We start from the raw sequence: 20,490 nt of genomic DNA, 5'->3' as shown, positions 1-20,490 counted from the left end.
CATGGAAGATGCATTGCTGTGTCCAGTAAGCAACTTCTTGTGGTGAAAGCCGGTATGCATGTGAGGGTAGGCAGATTGGTACTAAGTTTTCAGACAGAAAACTAGTTAAGTGCAGTAAAATTGTTGTAGAGTTTGCACAATAGTAAACAATTTCTCTTCCAAATACAAGGATGTCAGTGACAGGAAAGTGTGCCTGTTGCAGTCTGCACAATCACTGTTGCATGAATGGTGCTAACTGTATCCCATGTATGAGATTCTGGAAACAGTAGAAGTTTTTTGAATTGCTATGTGATAGTATGCTTGGCCAGGCATTAACATTTTTCCGTGGTGCTTTTCATTGCCAATTGAGAGAGAGAGGCAATATATAGCATAGCGGATTGGAGGCAGGTGCACATGCACACAATGACTGTTTTACTATTTATGATTGTTTTGCTGTCTTCAGTTTTAAGCACTAATTTTCTTAATAGGGAAGGAAATAGGGTGTAGTTTTCTTATTAGTACTTATATCTTTACCTGATGACTTCACTGAATTTGTAATATAAACTCTCTTGTATTCATGCACGCTGCTGGTGCACCTATGCTAGTTCTTGAATTCTTCTATTAATTGAAAAGGTCCTTCACTGGTTTGCTTCTGTGTTCTTAGTCCAGTTACAATATAGATTCTTCTCTGTACTCTGGAATTTCTGTAATTTACTAAAGACTGCATGTTCGTCAGTGCTCTCCCTTAGAGAAGGAAATGAAAGTCCTGATCTATGTGCAGAATAGTTTCTATTCATCAAAACAAGGCTGGACTTTCTGCTGTGCACTTGTTGCTCGTTCTTCAAACACGAAGAGAGATGAAGGCGCAGACTGCTGCTTAACTCTTCAGGTGGCCTTGAAGCATTTGCTTCTTGCTGTTGCTGAGCCCAAGGAGATCAGCTAATTTCAAACAGAAGCCCACAAACATACAAGGTAGATGCAGTGGCTCTCTGCGCTCAGTACTGGTCAGTACTAATCTACTGATGAACTCCTGCCCCTGAATTACTTGATAGGTTGCAAGGATATTTTTGGCTACATCAACATAAGCAAGTAGTGATGTTAGGAAATCCTGAGTGCAAGTTAAGAGTGCTTCTAAGTGTAGTAGAATAGATGTTGATAATTAAACTACATCTTGTTATTGAATGATAAATGGTAAAAAAAAAAAATAAAAATTGAGAGAACAATTTCATTTTTCCAGTTAAATTTTTACTTTAGACAAAAACAAAATCCCAAACTTCCTTTCTTGTAGGTAATAAGATCTATTACAAAGTGTATTGTAGATTTTATACTTTCATATTTATTCTCAAAGCAGCAGTATTTTTTTTTTTAACTGCCATATTTGTTGGTGATGGTTGCTGTTGAATTTAACAAATGCATTTTGTGTAGGCAAGTTTTGTTTAACGTAGCACCTCTTTTTTTTTTTTTTATGGTGCTCTAAGAATGCTATGTGAACTAATGCTGTCTTGGTGGAAGTAGTAGTGTATACTTCAAGGAACAGGTGTCCTTTCAAGATAGCTTTGGTTACTTTTTAGCCAAAGCATTTTTTTGCCCTTGAAGTGTAAGGGGGGAACTTCTTGTAGCTGTCTGGTTCTAAGCTTTAAATAAGGAAGTGTAGTGGGAAGGCTGTATATTTGGTGAGCTTAGTTTGATGTCAAAATACTTTTCATGAGCATTTTAGCCAGTGCTTGAGTTTTCTCAACTTCTGATAAGAAAGATATTCTAGTGCACATTATTGCCTTGGACAAAAGATTGTTTGAGATCTCATTATATATTTCCTTCAGTAGTCTACAATGTATTGTAGTAGATTGTAATATTATAGATGCAGTATTGTAATAGATTTTTATTAGGGATTAAGGCAAGAATTCTGAATGTCCAGTTATGTTCTTTCTGGTAGTGCTTAGGGTTGCACGTATGCCAAAAGAATCATCTATATCTTGTATGTACATTTCTATGTTTCCCATGTTTATGGCTATAGGAAGGACAGCAGGGATGAGTTTTCTTATAGCTGCACTGGTAAAGACAAATTGGTCTCTTAGTTCTGTGTCCCTGCTGGTTCTTCTTGCCTTTAATCTTTTCAGCAATCATGTGGCTGTAGTGTTAGTAATTTGAGGATTAATAATTCATCTGTCTGATATGGTGGGGGAGGGAGAAGGGGAACGTACAGTTCTACAAATGGAGCTCTGCATTTACAAGTTATATGAAGCTCAAATTATTGCTTCTGGTAAAATGTAATGCTATCTATAAGATAGAGCAGAGATTGTAGCCTGGTCGTTCTTCTAGAAGGAATGAATAAGCTAGACCTTAAACTGGAAGGTGGGCCAATACAGATAAATGTAAAGACTAACTTTCTTGTGAAGGGTTTTCTTGCTTTTCAGGACACTGAGAGGTCTTCTGATATCCACTCCCATACCTTCCACTCCCTAAACCAAATAAACAAACAAAAAGCAAACCACCACCACCACCACCACCAACAAAAAAACAACCAGAAAAACCACAAAACAAAAGCAGAGATGTGGGGATTAAAAGTAATTCCATATTATTAGAGGAAGAAAGTGTGATCTCTACCTGTGATAGTTTAGCTTTTAATATATGGAAAACAAAGGAAATTACATACATGCATTTGTGTGCCATTTCAACATTAACCTTCTATGAAATATTCTTGTTTGATAATCAACTTTGTTGAACTTTGATGACTTGTCCTCTAGGCTTGGTACTGGAATTCAGATGCTTGTTTCCTGTAGATTTGGGACTATTTCTTTCACAATGTTCTGTCTGGTGGGTTTCTTAAAGAAGTCCTCTTAAAAAGAGGACATCATTTTGGGGATAAGTAACACAAAGCCCAGGCAGCATAAACCATGGTGTGATGTTAACATAAGGCTCATTTTAATAGTGAATCCACTTATCTTTTGGAGTATTGTTTATTGGCAAGCATCTACTTAATTTTCTCTAGACAAGCAATTTCTCTGAACTAACTTAAACACTTGTCATTTATTTGTGGTTCTTGCACAAACGTTGTATCTGTGGACGCTTTCCCTGTGTTGTTTTTGTGGCTACATGCAATAATCCACTGTTTCATGCAGGCTTCTGTGTAATTTTGAAACCAATACTTAACGTTCATATCATTTCCTTCTGGAAGTCTTCTGAACTAAGCTCTGCTTACCTTTTTGTCAGCTTGTCTAAATGAACTTGATATTGAGCATTAAGTAACTTTTTCCTTCTCCCTAATTCTACTTCATTCTTTGGTGCTCAGTTATTATGGACTGAGATATTAAATTGATAGTGAAGTTCAAGGGAGAAACCTTTAAGAAAGTTTGCTGGAGAAATGCTAATTTATGTTAACTATTGTAACAGCTGTACTCTTTTTTTCTTTCAGCTCACATGAGAGATCCTAATAATCAGCTTCACGTAATTAAAAATCTGAAGATTGCTGTCAACAACATTATTACTCACCCACCTCAGCACGGTGCCATTCGAAAGCTTCTGAATGATGTTGTGTCTATCAGTCAGCCTGCTGAAGGACTAGTAGCTAACGTAATCACAGCTGGTGATTATGATCTCAACATTAGTGGTAAGTAATGATATTGTATTTTTCTGTAATTCAAATTAGTTTGTATTGTAAGGTTTCTAATCTTGCTATCAAGTTTGTAGCATACATTAAAGCATACATCAGAATTGATCAGTTTTGATAATTGCAGTTTTCAGTATAAAAATGACTCAGCTTTGTTTTGATACACTTCAAAAGAATAGTTGAATGCAATTAATAATTCCTAAGTTAAATTTGTTTTCCAGTGTTGTAGTTCTTGTGAACTTCTGTAAAAGTGTCATGCCATAGAAAATGATCTCAGTTTGGTTTTCTAATTAGCTTATCAGATTAGAGGATCTTTACTTTTTTTTTGACAAATCTGAGATACTAACCTGTCAAAATGATCAGAAGAATGGTTTTAGCAATGTTTTTTTTTTTCCCCCCCCCAATTTCCAAGGGTAAGACGTAATGAATAACAGCGATTGAGATCTGATCTTGAGAGCTGAGAAGATTAAACTTCTCCCAATTAAGACCCTAATCCATTAAAGCCTTTGAGTACATACTTAATTCAAAGCATATATGCATTGCCCTATTTAAACATAAGTCATTTGTTGTACATAGTTTGGCTCAGTTGTGCATAGTTTGGTGTGCAGTGAGGAAGTTGAGTCTGTTATAGGAAGAGACAGAGTTTTCATACTTTCTTTTTAACAGCAAATTCATGAAGATTAGTAGCTGATACTGTATTTTTTAATGTTTATAGTGAAAAATGCATAATTCTACAACTTCAGTTCCTACTGTGAGAAGCTACATCTTCAACTTGATGTATCAATAATAGTAAGACTCGGCTCTGAAAACTCTTTATTTTTGAGAGCTGTTTTCTAGTTTCCATGCCTCCTTATCTGAGAAGTTGGGTTATTTGCTTGCTGTTTTAATTTGGAAATCTTTGTTTGAGTTCTGGAGACTGGAGGACTCCCAGGAAAGCAAAATTGTTTTAGTGCAGAGAATGTGTCTTAATATTTCTGTTAGCCTCGGTTTTGAAGCAGGGGGAGAGAGTGATTGTGATTTTATCACGCCGTTCTTTGTAGTGTTGGAAGAGAATATCTTTTCATTTGTTTTCCATATCACATCTGAGGCTCCAGCAGTAAATAATTCTCACATGTTGTCTCTCAATTGTTAGGTTCTTATTTCCACTCACAGAATCACCAAGGTTGTTAAAGACCTTCAAGATCATCCAGTCCAACCATCCACCTATCAACAGTAGTACTCACTAATCCATGTTCCTCAACACAAAATCCAAACATTCCTTGAACACATCCATGGTCAGTAACTCCACCACCTCCCTGGGCAGCCCGTTCCAGTTCCTGACTACTCTTTCAGAACGTCCAGTCTAAATCTCCCTGGTGCAGCTTGAAGCAGGCAGGCCATCCAGCAGCAAACCTTTTAACTGTATTATCACAGACTGAGAGATTTCAGAAATTGGTGCCTTGCTCCTACTAGAAAGATACAATTGTATTTACATATAACTCTTTCAGATTGTGAAATGTGGAGGAGCCTGAAATGTTCGTGGCTTAAATTATCTGGAATTAAATGTCTTCCATTCCTGATGGTCCTGAATGGTAGAGATTTTTCTCCTTCATGCTACCAGAGTGTAAAAGCCAATAGTGTGTCTGAACCTGACCTATTTTAGTGTAATAATACCATGTTTTTTCTATCAGATCGCTCAGTTAAAGCTAGTGTCCCTTGGTACAATAATTGGAAAGAGACTTTGATGGAACTGAACACATCCACGGTTTATTCAGGTATCTTTTGTGGTTGGTGCCAAATTGCCCTTTATATTCCTTTCTCTATGTGCTCCATCCACCTCTCCTTACCATCTTCTACAACTGTTTAGTGCTTATCTTGCTGTAGATGTGTGTTCCTCCATTTTTTCCCTAAAATAAATAAATTTGAAGTGCTGGTGGTGGTTGATTGACTTTTCTCTTAACTGAATTTCTGCTGCTGTTAACCTAAATCGTTTGGCCTTTCCATAGAGTCCTATGAGTGCGTAGTGGTGTGGCGAGGGAAGTGATTTGATGCTGTAAAAGCACTGCCTTGTTTGGTCCTATGGAAATGTATGCAGTCACTGTTCTGTATTTCAAACGTTTTCCAGCTTCTCCATAGATTTTTTTTTTCCTCTTACTGGATAGTGGGGCTTTGTAAACTAAAACTGAACTACGAACTGTACCAGATCACATGTCTCTCTATGTTGACATTCTTTCTGGTGTATGACTTCCTTCAAAAAAGCTTTGTGGCACATCTTTAAGACTTGTTTCTACCAAAATGCATTGGCTATTGGCTTCTGAACCTAAGTAAAGCTTGATGTTGTGATCTATAAAGTGGCCAGATTTTGTTGTTTTTCAGTTTTAAACAGTAGTAAAGCTTGTGTCTTTTGGTTAGTAATAGCTACTGTTTCAAAAGTGTCTTATTCATGTGCTGCTGAATACTTTCTGAGTATGCTAGGATACTGGTATCCATGAAATTCATATTGTTTTGTGAAGTAACAAAAAAGCCCTTAAATAACAAAACTAAAAATGCTTCTTCTAATGAAGTAGGCTTCTTAGTCTTAAGCTGGTATTTATGAATAGAACGTACCATTTTTTTTGTTCTTAACAGTTCTGAACAAATTAGCAAACTACTTAAATTTCAGCTCCTCTTATTTAACCTCCTGTAAACATATACTGGAAAACTGAAAAGCATACAGCTCTGTGTTCTTGAAAGACAGCATTGCCGTGCATTGCTGTAATGTTAAGTAATACTATGTATGAAGTTTTTCTCTGATACTGTTTTTATTTTGAGTTGGCTGCATGTTTATTTAAATGTCTTATGTAAATGCTTACAGCCCTGAGTGAATACTGTTTAAGTTTATTGTAGATATGTTGGGGGAATTCAGTTATATTTACTAGGCTGAATTTGAAAGGATGAGAAATAGATGTAGTGCATTCCTTTTTGTGGATGTCAGATTTCTTAAACTTCTGTACTTGAATTCAACAACAAAAAAAAACCACCTGAAATTAGAGCTTGAAACAAAAATGCAGTTAACATTTGGATTAACTTAGAATGTGAGTTAGAAAAGCTGCGGGTGCCCCATCCCTGAAGGCACTCAAGGCCAGGTTGGATGGGGTCCTGGGCAGCTGAAAGGGTGGGTGGCAGCCCTGCCTATGACATGGGAATGAAACTGGCTGGGCTTTTAAGGTCTCTTCCAATCCAAGGGGTCCTGTGATACTTACATTCTATAATTTTTACCCTAATCACAGAATCATAGAATTGCTCAGGTTGGAAAAGACCTTCAAGATCATCACGTCGAACTGCAACCTAACCAAACTACCCTAACTCTAACAACTTACCACTAAATCATGTCCCTGAGCATCACATCGAAACGGTTTTTAAACATCCAGGGATGGTGACTCAACCACCTCCCCGGGGAGCCTATTCCAGTGCTTAACCATCCTTTCTGTAAAGAAGTTTTTCCTGATACCCAACCTAAACTGACCCTGGTGCAACTTGAGGCCGTTTTCTCCTTATTTCCAGTGAGACCAATCCCGCTCTCGCTGCAATCACCTTTCAGATATTTGAAGAGAGCAATGAGGTCTCCCTCAGCTTCCTCTTCCCCAGACTAAACAGCCCCAGTTCCTTCAGTGTATTCTCGTAGGGCATATTCTCCAAGCCTTTCACAAGCCTTGTTGCCCTTCTCTGGATCTGCTCCCGCACTTCAATGTCCTTTCTGTACTGAGGTGCCCAAAACTGAACACAGTACTCAAGGTGGGGCCTAGTTTAACTTTGTTTTATTTGAACGCTCATTACTACAAGGCTTTATTATACTTCTGGAAAATATGCGTGAGTTACTTTCTCATGGCTTGTTTTCTTTATTCAAATACCTGGAAAAAAAGATTATATACATATATTTATGCACATGTGAGAGGCTTAGTAAAACTGAAAGCTTTTTTATACCATAAATCAAAGAGCAATTAGTTAGAAAGATGATATGTGAACACTAGAAATTTGCCTTCTATTGATCTACTTGTAATGTGAGATGTACTGAATAGTAGACTGAGTTCAGTTGTAAGGTGTGAGTATATCTGATTCTTAAATGCATGAAGCTGATATAAGATGGCTGGACAACATAAGACGAAGCAATAAGCATTAACTTAGTGCACTAGAAGATAATTGCAACATACAAATTGAATTCAGCTTGTTGAAGTCTGCCAGAAAATTAAAGATTTGGGAAGTGGCAGGAGGAGGTCAGTTTTAGAGAGTCTTTACATGAGTTGAATCGAGCAGTAGGTATTCTTGGTGCCCTATAAGGAGAACAAATACCTTCAGAAATTAGTGTGTTTTTCTGTACCAGCTATTGTTTTCTAATTTGCAGGTAAGTTTACTCTGGATTCTAAACTTTCAGTGTAAAGTCAGATCATTAAAAATTTACTAGTTTATCTCTAGGGTCTTTTATTTTTCTGTGTACGCAAAGGAGATGCAGAATTAAGATGACAGTAAAGCAGTTCTGAAAGAAGCAAGTATTTCATGGCTATATTGTTGTAGGAAGAATCAGACAGGATTTTTAAGTTTATGTTCTTTGAATATCCTAGACATGCTTCGCTTCCCTTAAGCTGATATTCTTAAACATTAAAGTCTCTATTGTAAAAGGGTGTTTATACGTGACAGGTTAATATAATAAGGCACTAATGGACAGTGTAGATCTGAACTTTCAGCTTTTTGGATTTCTGCTTGATCAGCTGACAACTAAACTGTTGCTGTTTATTTTAGCCAGGAGAAGGGAAGAGAACTGCTATCAAGCCAAGTCACAACACTTTCAAAAAGCTTCAGAAAAACTGTCAGGATAGGGCTTTGGTAATTCTTGGTTCCTTTACACAGTTAATTTTTAACTTTGCTTCTCAGTTGTTAACATTCTTACAGTAGGCAAATACAATGATAAAATAACTTTTTTTTTTTTTTTTTACTTTCCCAAGTCTTTGTTTTTAGAGGGTGGTAAGGAGTTCTTATAAGAACTGAATAGGTGAGCCTAAATACTGAAGAAGTTGGTACTTAAGATGCTGTTCAGTTTCACAAGATTTGATTCGAAGAGTTAATTTTTCCTCCTTCTGTATATTTTGAAATTTCTTTTTTAGATTGTTCTCTTCCTTTATTTGCCTTGCAAACTTTGACTGTTTGCAAGTTTTACTTTCAGGTGCAGTATTTCATGTTTCCTTTTTTTATAAATGACTAAACTGAAGTTTGGCTAAATAATTACATTTGGTATTACTTTATTGTGTATTTCAGCTACTACTCCTTGGTTTGAGTCTTACAGAGAGTGCTTTCTTCAGTCCATGCCTGCATCAGATCATGAGTTCCTAAACCACTATGTTGCATGTATCCTTTGAGTGTTGCACGGATCTGGCTGCAGTAATGCAGGAGACTTCGAAATTTTAGAGTTGCTTTTTTTCTCACATTGCTTTGAAATATACCCTTTTTGATATATCTGAGTATACAGGATAATTTTGTTAAGAGTTTGAGGTCTTCTTTGTAATAAAACCCACACTTCTTTATATGTCAAACTGAACTCTAAGCTTATACATGTAACTTAAGCTTACGCATCCTAAAATATTTTCTTCTATAGCTACTTAGGTATCTGCTGGCTATACCTCAAGCACAGCAAAGATCTATGTACTTGGGATGTACCTGTGGCCTTTCATAGCATTGCTAGCAGATGGAGGGGGGGAGATTAGAAAGGGTGTGCCAAAATAAATAAATAAATAAAAGAACTTCAGCTGTTTGAGGCAAAAAGAAGTCTGGAAAGATGCCTAAATGTGTTCACAGCATTTTTGTTACCGTAACTTAACCCTGACTTGCTTGTCTGCAGGGAAAGTGAAAATATACAGTGTTTTATGTTGTAGCTGCTGTTAATCTTCACTTTAAACATAATGCTCTGGTTTTCTTAACACTTAGTCTGTTTCTAATTAATAAGTAATTCATTACTATCAATCTATTAGGCTATTTCCACTGTGGTGGAATAGATATGTTGGTCACTATTTGAGAGAATCTTATACAGAATTAATATAGCAAAAAAAAAAAAGATTCTGGCCCTTGACTACTACATTGCAGTAACAATTAAACTACAAGTTGCTTTCTGTCGTCTTTGATTTAATGTCTTTAGTTTGGTGAACAGATGCGGCAGAACAGGTTGTTCCTTATTAGTGATAATGGAGTTGCATTAAGGTAAAAATTGGAATGCATCTGCTTTTTATACAGCAGGTGTTGTTATCTTTATGAATGCTGGCTGTTATTATTGCTCAGGTGATAAATTAAGGAAGTTGTGTTTTCTTTGAGCATTTGAAAATGAAGTGCACTGGAAGTGAACGTGTGTTTTTTGTACAAAAAACAGGTTTTGTGTTTGATCTGGATCTGAAATATTAAAGTATTAGCTGTTGTGTATCACCTTAAACGTGGATTCAGTTTCAGAACTGGAACAAAGTTCTTGTTTCAGTTATGAATGTTAGCTAAATAAACAACTAAATACTGTTCCTATTGAAACGTAGAATGAATTCAAGTTAAACATGCTTTTATGGTAATGTGTTTTACGGGGATAAGATAAACAGGATGTGTGCAATGTTTATTTTATACACTGCCTATTTTATCATCATTGGCTGTTCTTGTTCTTATGGTTAACGTCCTTACCGTGAGTTTAGGTATGCTTGTAGTTTCTTCAAGTGAACCAGAGCCTGTGGAGCAATTTCTGAAGTTGTCACAAGAGCAACATCGAATTCAACATAGTAGTGAATACTCTTATCCGAAATGGTTTATACCAAACACACTCAAGTACTATGTGTTATTGCATGATGTAAGCTCAGGTGAAGAGCAAAGGTAGGTGGTCTGCCTTCAGATTAACCATTGGACTAAAATGCTTATGTTTATAAGTTGCTGCTAGGATTAGACACAGATTATCTGTTAACCTGTGTGCAGTTATCAAGGCAGCCTTTAAGTAGTATTTTTTTTATCTAATTTTTGTATTACATAAGATAATTTGGCTTCTTGAAGTAGAAGCTTTCTTTGCTGGCTCATTGGATTAGTTCTCAGAGATTGTTGGTTTTATTCTTGTGTGAGGAACCAGTTTAAATATATAAATTTTTGTTCTAAATCCTGTGGATAAATAGTCTAAGGTAGCTTGTGGTAAACACTTCAAATGGAATTGGTTGAATATCAAGACAGGCTATATCTTACTGTTTCTTTTTTCAGAGCTGACTCCATTTATGAAGAGATGAAGCAGAGGTATGGAACTCAGGGTTGCTATTTGCTGAAAATAAATTCTCGAGTGTCTAACAGAGGAACAGATGAACAGATACCAGACCCTTGGAGCCAGTATCTTCAGAAAAACTCCATTCAGAACCAGGTACTGCAGTGTTTCAAAAACAACTTATTAAGTGCATATAAATGCCCATGGGATTGTTTCTTCTGGTGAGGAGGAGCTTCATGGGAGACCTTATCACTTTCTGCAATGATCTGAAAGGAGATTTTGGATCTCCCACATGACTAGTGACAGGATGAGAGGGAGTGGCCTCAGGTTGTGCCAGGGGAGATTCAGGTTGAATGTGAGGAAAAATCTCTTTTCTGAAAGCAGTCAGGTGCTGGGACAGGATGCCCAGGGAGGTAGTTGAGTCACCTCCCTTGGAGGTGTTCAAGAAACATTTAGGTGTTACACTGAGAGACATGATATAATGCGGGAATATTGGTGGAGGTGGATGGTTGGACTGGATGATCTTAGAGGTCTTTTCCAACCTTGGTGATTTTATAATTTTTAGTTGAGTTAAATTTTTCTTTAGTTTTATGTATGTGTTTTTACAGAATAGGCTAATAGGTTGTTAAGTTATGTGAAATTCAGATTTTTTTTTTTAACTTGACCTTGGTGTGAGGATGTAAGGCAAGTCCTCTTCTAAAGAGCTGTCCTAAGTGCTCCTTAAAGTCACTACCTGTCTTCAAGGAGAGACTACCTGAAATAACAGAATGAAAGGAAGACTGAAATAATAAATTCCTGAGGTTGCCTGCGATGGATAGCAGAAGTGTCCATTCATACCTTCATTTTGATTAATTTCTTCAGTTTCAAAATTCTTGTTTTTCCTGCTGTCCTGTAGTTTGCTATGTGGTTCCTTTTAAGGTTATTTCTTGCAGTCAAATCTAGTCTGTCATTTGCAAGAGTGGCAAATAATAGTGTATGCTAGTTTAGGTTATTTGTTTCTGTTTGCCATAAAAGTCTGTATTTTTGACTTCAAGACCAAAAATAATCCTTCTAAATTTTGCTTTTACTGTCTTGCCTTTCTAACTGTACACAACTAAAAAATGTGTGAATCATAGTTCCTTACCAAATCTAGTTGGTACTGTCAAAGTCATTTGCATTCTGTAAGATATTAAGAGGGCCAGTAAGCAATGTTCCACCATAAATTAGTTTTTTTTTTTTCCATGTCAACTGTACCACATTGTGTTGGTTTTTTTTTTTTTTGAGCCTGTCCAGAAGTTGCTTTTAAGGAGCATGTATGTTCTGGTGTAGGTATTACTATGAAAGGGCTCCAGTCAGTTACTGAAACTGCTTGCTTAAGTTGACAGTGTTGCTATTTTGAGCAAACCAGAAGATACTTGCTTTCTGTTGTTGATTATACCTGTACAATAGAATGGGACCTTAAGGACTCAACAAACTGCTTCAGTGAATATATAGGAACATCTAGCTGAGTGTGCTTTCTTATCTCGTGAACTTAAAGTTAACAGCTGCTAGTTACTGATTATTTTTTTTTTTTAAAGGATGTTCTCACATTTAGTCCTAACTTCTTTTTCCCTTCTGGTAGGACTGCTATGAAGACTATCCTTATACTGTCATTTCAAACAAGAATACTGATCATTTAATATCGGATGGCTTAGATAATGAAATTAAAGGTATTTTTATAACTTCCTTCAAAACTTTAATGTGATAACTTTTATAGAGCTGCCTTGCATGCAATAGCAATCACTTGTGAGTGGTGGTCAAGTCTGGATGTGCACTTAAATGTAGTGCTACATTACAAGTGTTAACCTGTTTGGAACTTCATGAATAACTTTTAGAAAGTAATTTAATACATTAAGATAAGTGTTTCAAGTCTAGAAGCTTAATCAAGGTATAGAATAAATGTAAGGTACTCTATAAACGGAAATTGAAAAAAATACAGTAACTACAAACATTGCTTATTTTCTCTTAAGTAATTACAAATGGTAATTTTCTAAACGCACAAAGGTATGTAACCTCATGTCCACAAAGCAAAACAGTCGTTCATCTACTAGATTGATGTTAATTTGGAGATGGACCTCATGAGATGTTGCAGTAAAATGAGATGAATAGTTAGGCTTGTCTAGACTTGTATACTGTGATGTAAGTTGAATTTTTTTTCTTTTTAAAGGAAGAAGCGATTGGTTCTTGTGTCCACTGTAGCAATTGCTGCATTTCCATCTTTTCGTGAATGCTTGACTTTGAATTTGTTTTCTTTGCAGAATTTTGAATAGTGAAAGCATTGAATGAAGTGAATGTAATGAAAATGACGTTTAAAACTGCGAATGTGTAAGTAATTCATATTTACAAGGGTTTTGATGTTTCAATCTTTTTATAGATGGCCTGTCAAACAACTTCAAGACTCATCCCCTTCAACTGGATCATCCCAGCAGCAGTTTGGATAGCACTGACTATGTGAAGGCTACGACGTCGTTGCAGGAATCAAAGAAATCAAACTCTGGAGCACCTCATGGCGCTTGTTTAACACTCACGGATCATGATCGAATCAGGCAGTTCATACAGGAATTCACATTTAGGGGACTTTTGCCACATATAGAGAAGACCATTCGGCAACTTAATGATCAGGTCAGCATTTAGTCTTGTAATCAAAAGCAACAGTAGTATAATTCCAGCTACCCAACAGTCTCTTGAAATTATTACTTCCTTGTGCACCTAATGATTCAATTATCTTAGTGAAAGCTTTAAGAAAATTGAGGAGAAATAGATTCAAGTTTTTGTTTGATTGGTTTACTTTAAAAACAAACAACATACTGCTGAAAACAACACCTATACCAACAGAACTTCATTGCAAGGTGGCTCATTGTGAAAGCCTGCCTGAGCTGTTACAGGGTTATTTTTTTGCTTCTAAAATCTATGTTTTTACTGGATTACTCTAGCGTGAGGACCAAAATGTACTTTTCATTTCAACATTTGAACACACAAGAAAGCAGGAACATGTTTCTCCATCAATAATTGTCTCTAGAAAAGCTCCGTGCTTTAACTTCCAAGAGAAATGTATGGACATCATCATGCAATTCTGTTCGGGTATCACTAGCTGAGAATTAATCTCTCAAACTATGCTTTTTGGAACTGTGGTACCTAGGAGTCTTTCTTTGGAGCTGTGGTATCTTACGTAATGCGATGCCTTTGTTAAGGCAAGGACGTGCATTAAAATTATTCTCATCACAGTAAGATCCTTTCTTTTGTAGGCATTTCACTTCTATTTGGTCTTAAAGGGCTGTACCAATTGATTGACTTATATTAGTACCGTCAAATTACTGGATTTAGCAGTTGGCTTGTACCAAAATATCAACCTGCTAACTGAAATCTCAGTTTTAAATGAATTGTCTGGTTCTTCTATAGTTTACACTGAAGCTTGTTGATACTACACAGCTGCTCTGAGTTCTGGGATTTTGTTTATGCTGGCTGCTGTCTTACACTGTGGAAGTTTTAGGATGAAATAAAACATAGCTTATGGGTAGGAATGTAGTAATATATTCCTAATAACTGTAGGAAAAACATGATCTTAATATTTCATTTTTTTTAAAAATTACTTTTTAGAAGAGGTATAGCTTTATTAGACAAGGGGAGTGGTAATTCGTTGTTTGCAGTGTGGTGGTAGGTACTTCAACATGATGATGGGAATAATGTTCTCTCTTGATAGATATTAATTAGTGTAAATTTCAGATTAAACCAATACCAAAATTTGATACTGTTAGATTCTAGCAAATACATCAAATCTTTTGCTTTTTTTCTTGATTGAAATGTTGTAGAATCAAAGAATGGTTTGGGTTGGAAAGAACCTTTAAGATCGTCTAGATTTGAGATCTTCATGTCTGAAGTTTACAGCAACAATAGTCAGTTTCAGATAGTTGAGGCTCATTATGTATGTGAATTGCAGCTTCAATCTGTGTCTGATTCATTCACTCAGTGTAGTGTTTTATTGAGGTTTTTTTTTCCTTCTGCTTTCAATTTGGGAAGCCTTAATAAGGCTTGGGTTTGTAGTTGGGCTTAACTTATGTTAATATTTCTTTTGCAGTGTTGTACTCCTAATTCATTGTCTCTTTGCAGTTAATATCCAGGAAAGGCTTAAGCCGATCATTGTTTTCTGCTACTAAAAAATGGTTTAGTGGAAGTAAGGTTCCAGAGAAAAGCATAAATGAACTGAAGAATACTTCTGGTTTGCTGTAAGTTGTTTCGGTCATTACCTTTAAATCTAAAAATGGGAATGCCACTCTGTCTTATGAGGAAAAGCCTGTATTAATGGTATTCTGCTAAGCAAACTGAAGTAGCAATATTGTAAATGGCTTGGAATGGTGGAGAAGTCATAAGTGTTATGCCTACCTTTGAATGATAAAGGTGTAGCAAGAACTTAGAAGGGATAAGAGAAAATGTTTATGTATTTTTCAGAGTAATACTAATAAGTGGAAGAATATGGCCTCCCGTAAGACATTTAAAAATCCTTATCAGTGTTTTGTTATTTAAGCCAAACACCGTGTAATGGGTATTTTTTAGACTTGTTCATGTGGTTATGCAACTTAACCCAGTGAAGTACTGAATACGTTACTTCTGCAGGTGCATTTTAGAGGTAAATTAAGGGGCATATCACACTTCATACAGCTGGTTTTATGCTAAATACATGTTTTAAATTTTACTAAAATATTTGTGGAGCCAAACTCAACATTCCTGAAACTTGCATACAACTTTAAATTTGTTTCGTCTTAAAGCTCACAAGCAAACTGTTACTGGTTTCAAAGACTGTAAAGTTTTATTCTTCCTTCAAGATCTCTTTAGCTCTAGCAGTTAATAATACCGAGCATTCTCAGTGATAACTGCATATTTGTTTTAGTGTTTCATTCAGAGAAATGATTCCTTTAAAAATTAGTGGGATAGCAAATCTTGTTTCATTGCTTTCTTGCTGATTAACCAAGTAACCAGTTAACATGGCAGAAAGGAAGTAGCTTTACTTTTCTTGATAAGTTACTTTTGGGTAATATTAAAGCAATGCTGATCTTATTCCTTGTCTTTGAATAGAAATTAAGGTGAGAATAGAGTGTATCTTGCTTTATTTAATGCAATTATGACTTTAAATTTAAATATTTGTATTCATAGGTATCCCCCAGAAGCACCAGAGCTTCAAATCCGGAAAATGGCAGACTTATGCTTCTTGGTGCAACACTATGAACTTGCATATAGCTGTTACCATACAGCAAAGAAGGACTTCTTAAATGATCAGGCAATGCTTTATGCAGCTGGAGCGCTGGTTGGTACTTCATGTAACCTAAATGTATTTTCATGGTAATCAAAGTGCAATCCCTTCTGTCCACCATCTATAAAGGTATTTCTAAACTTGCTGTATCTTCAGCAAGTCTGAAGGTGCTCTCAAAACTGATAGCTACTATTTTATGATGGGAAAAATTGGGGATTTAATTTTTAAAATGTGAAATACAGAAAGGAGACTATCTGTAACGCAACCTCCAGGAAAAATAGATCTTAGTCTTGAGTTATTAGACAAGAGACAAGTTTGAGTGGGAAATAATTTTATAGCGCTACTTAACAAAACATTGACTTCTTGACAAATACATCTCTCTAACTATGGTGGAGTACTTTTTTTTTTTTTTTTTATTACTGAATTTTGTGGGATGTTCTTTGAGTGCATCATTACAGTGCAGGTTATCAGCAGTAACATTCTCATTCATTAATTCTCCTTGTGGATGGAGGTATGAGACTAGAATAATTTCCAGTAAAAAAAAAAGTTGGAATATTAGAGAAAGTAAGAAACTACTCTTCTAGCAATTCTGAGAAGCTGTTTTCTGGAACTTCAGTCTGGTTAACTCAGATTTAAAATTTTACTTTGTAGATCTATGAAGGCATTCTTTTCACAGTCCTATTTTGAATTAAAACAGTAACATATACTATATTCTTTGCAGTACAGAGAGTTGCATTGCATTTTGCTAATCTCAGAAGTTATCTTAATTTCTTAATGAATGGCTGATAGAGCTCTTGATAATTAGATTTTGAAACTTAAAATCTTTAGCTTCTGTAGAAGAACTTTGCTATTATGTCCCCATAAGAAAGGAGCTACTAGAGTAAAATAAAACTAAAATTTCCTTGGAAGCAGAATGTAACGTCTTTTAAGAAAACTTAGATGATCCTCATTTTAGAAGAGATGCAGTGTTATCAGAAAAATAATTCCTGCAATAGAAAATTGACTCTTGGACTTACAAAGTAGTGCTTAATCATTGTTTCTTCATACTGTTGTGTGCTGTTGACTGAAAATCTTCTGTAAGTGTGTAACTTATGCTGCTGTCTGATTAATTCCAGGCAGAGTCATAAATAGACTATTGCATTAAACCTTATATCAGCTATAAAAGTGCACTTTAAACAGTGTATGTCAGCAATTGATTAGATATTTTGAGCTAGTAGCTGTTGAAATGTGTTTCTCAGTATTTTGATATTTACAATTTGTTGAAAACAACTGTGGTGACTGTGCTGATTTGTCTTTGTAGGAAATGGCAGCAGTATCAGCATTTCTTCAGCCAGGAGCTCCTAGGCCTTATCCTGCTCATTATATGGAAACAGCAATTCAGACTTACCGAGATATCTGCAAGTATGTTGTTTACTTTTATACCAACCTAACGAAAGATGAAATTCCTGGTGGTTTAGCTTTCTTTTCCTACACACTGGGAGTGCCAAATAAGTCATATAATAAAATCATAGAATGGCTTGGGTTTGAAGGGAACTCGAGAGTCATCAAGCAGGGTTGCCAACCTCCATATCCTAATAGTAGATCGCACTGCCCGAGGCCCCATCCAACCTGGCTTTAAACACCTCCAGGGACGGGGCATCCACAGCTTCCCTGTTCCAGCACATCACCACTCTTGGTAAAGAACTTCCCCCTGATATCCAGTGTAAATCTTCCCTCTCTCAACTTAAAACCACTTCTCCTACCCCTTTAAACCATTTTCCCCTGTTATCTACCCTTGAAAGGTAGAAGTGAGTTGACTTGCTTCGTTGACTCGCTTCCTGTTTATAGACTCCCTTTAGGTACTGAAAAACTGCAGTGAGGTCATCCCACGGCCTTCTCTAGGCTGAACAAGCCCAGCTCCCTCAGCCTGTCTTCATAGAGGAGTGCTCCAGCCCTTAAAATAAATAAATAAAAAATCAGAGGTCAATTACCTCTTAGAGGAAGATATGTTAGCTTATCTAGGAAGGAGATGTGCAGTGTTCTTAATAGAGTGCTTATTAAACTTGTTTCTCATGGTCTGATTTCTTGTTTGTCAGATCGTTTAGTTGTCTGGGTTATTTTACTTGGTGTTCTGTAAACATAATGCATCCAAAAACACTTCCTGGCTTTGAATAGTAAAAAGAAATAAATACCCTTCTTATAGTAGGGTGACGAACTTAATGGTACAAGTGTCAATATGTGTTTTGCAGGGGCAAAGTTTTTCGTAGTTTCTTTTTGAGAAGTATTTATTAACATTGTTGTTTTTTGTTTCAGGAACATGGTTCTGGCTGAACGCTGTGTACTACTTAGTGCTGAAATCTTAAAAAGTCAGAGCAAGTATTCAGAAGCAGCTGCTCTTCTGATTCGTTTAACCAGTGAGGTAAAACAGTAGCTTTTTCCACCTTTTTCCCCACTTTTTTTCCCCACTCTTGTCTTCCTTCTACCCAAATGCTTCTTGGTGACATTTTAATTCTTGTTCTAGGATACTTGCTATCCAAGATAGCAAATGACCAGGTATAAAGTTTGAAGTGAAGAAAACTATTTATTCACCTTCCTGGTGAAGGAACTAGTACTTTTATTTTTGTTCCTCTCATGCTGTGATTTGCTTGAACTCTTTAAACACCTGCTGAATGTGCATTTGATGTCTGCTTATATTTTGTATGTATTAAATTCAATTTAAGAACTCATTTGTTAAAAATATTAGTGTAGCTTACTAGACCTCGAATGAATACTGTCCCACATGTAATCACACATTCTCAATTGTTTAAGTAACAAAGCTAAAACTGCAGCTTAGTTACTGTGAATCTTTAGAATTTTACTGTGTAGGTGAAAGTTAGCCTCAATGCTTCTGTAGTATTTGATTGGTTTAATGTAAGCGTGGAAATAGCTCTGAATTGTCCACAAAGGGTCTTGTTATGTTACTACTGGTATTACATTTGTTTGCATTTTTTTTCAAGCATCTTCTGTGTAGTTTGGAGGAAAGTCTTAACTGGCAGTTAATTCTGGCTTTGTAGCCAGCTGCACCAAATGTGGTACTTCTGAGGCTTTCCCCAGAATTTATTAAGCTTGGAATAAATTTGCTTAGTTCTGTAAGATATTCTCTCAAATGTCTTTGTAGCTGTATTTTGGCCCTTTCAACTTAAGCTTGGTACTAAAAATTCTATGTGAGCATATATGTTTATGTAAGGAATTTAAATGCTGCAAGTTGTATGCAGCCATTTTGCTACTTTAAATTTAATGTGGTATGCTTGCGTTGCTGTTTGGCAGAAGCAAGGGAAATCTTTGTAGGATACTGTAAAGTTGTCTCTAAGTGTATTTGTAGTCTAGACATGTACTTGGACGTTGTTAACAGTAGTAGAGTTCAGTAGTGCTAAGTAGATCCTGTTTGGATTGGTTAGAGTAATATAGCTTTGTTTTGGCATGAGAGGAGAAGGTGGTAATGGTAAGAAGTGTGTTTCTCTATAAGAAGGAATTCTTGTTCTTGTCATCTAAATTCACTAAGTTACACTTAAATGTTTTTCCTTAATCCTATTAAAGCTTACTGTTTGTTTCTAGTATCTGCAGAGGGAGGGAAAAGGTAGAATGCTTCAGATTTGTGGCGTGAGTAACTGAAGAGGAGGAAAGCTTTGTCTCGCCACTCATAAAGAAGCAGGTTGATAAATCTCCTTTGGGGAAATAGTAGCACATCTGGTTATGACAATGATTGTACCTGTAACAAAGTGAAAAATACTTTTAGTCTTAATTTCTTTTATATGCATACATACAATGTAAAATGCTTCTCAATTTTATAGCAGTTAAAGCTTTTTTTTTCCTGTTAGCATTAAAACAGACTACAGATATATTTACATTTATATTTGACTTTGAGGTTAATTCTCTTTTCTCTTTTAAATAGGATTCAGATCTTCGTAGTGCGCTTCTGTTAGAGCAGGCAGCACATTGCTTTATAAACATGAAAAGTCCCATGGTCAGAAAGTTTGCATTTCATATGATACTGGCTGGCCATAGGTTTAGTAAAGCAGGACAGGTGAGTATTATCTTTCCAGATGGAAAATATCAGGTTTTTTGTACTTCATCTGAATAGAATGTTATTATGGGAAAAGATACTTAGCTTCTAGTGTTTTTGTTAGTTAGAAGTATTGAGCTCAGTAATAATTTAAAAATGATTTCTGCATTAATCTTTTACATCTGTATTTAAAATGATGCTGAAGATCACTAACTTGAAATTTAGTGATGTTTTTGATTTCTGGGTTTCAATTTTATACCCAAATAAAAAAATCTCATATCGTGCTGTATGAAGTATTATCTCTAGTCATGAAATGATTGAGTTGCAGAAGTTAGGGTTTTGCTAACAGCTATTAGAATAATAACAAAATTTAGCCTGTTTTCCTGGTGTCTTAGCTATAT

General features: G+C 35.9%; 1 protein-coding gene across 5 annotated transcripts in view; it reads left to right on the top strand.

Moving 5' to 3' along the window:
- TRAPPC8 (trafficking protein particle complex subunit 8) overlaps positions 1–20,490 on the top strand; it is a 49,129-nt gene that overhangs the window by 2,605 nt on the left and 26,034 nt on the right. For 3 of the 5 annotated variants that reach the window (XM_085220964.1, XM_085220963.1, XM_085220967.1), the window contains exons 2-13: positions 3,392–3,586; positions 5,257–5,340; positions 8,855–8,944; positions 10,261–10,435; positions 10,808–10,961; positions 12,406–12,493; positions 13,198–13,445; positions 14,931–15,046; positions 15,972–16,122; positions 17,369–17,469; positions 18,361–18,466; positions 19,979–20,110. In XM_085220964.1, coding sequence (XP_085077090.1) covers positions 3,392–3,586; positions 5,257–5,340; positions 8,855–8,944; positions 10,261–10,435; positions 10,808–10,961; positions 12,406–12,493; positions 13,198–13,445; positions 14,931–15,046; positions 15,972–16,122; positions 17,369–17,469; positions 18,361–18,466; positions 19,979–20,110 — 1,640 coding nt within the window. The remainder of the gene's footprint in view (positions 1–3,391; positions 3,587–5,256; positions 5,341–8,854; positions 8,945–10,260; positions 10,436–10,807; positions 10,962–12,405; positions 12,494–13,197; positions 13,446–14,930; positions 15,047–15,971; positions 16,123–17,368; positions 17,470–18,360; positions 18,467–19,978; positions 20,111–20,490) is intronic. The other 2 variants (XM_085220966.1, XM_085220965.1) reach the window with 1 other exon arrangement.

Source organism: Meleagris gallopavo, chromosome 3 (assembly GCF_905368555.1).
Source record: "Meleagris gallopavo chromosome 3, MGAL_WU_HG_1.1, whole genome shotgun sequence".
NCBI classification, from domain to species: Eukaryota; Metazoa; Chordata; class Aves; order Galliformes; family Phasianidae; genus Meleagris; species Meleagris gallopavo.
This window is presented reverse-complemented; position numbering and strand designations above follow the sequence as displayed.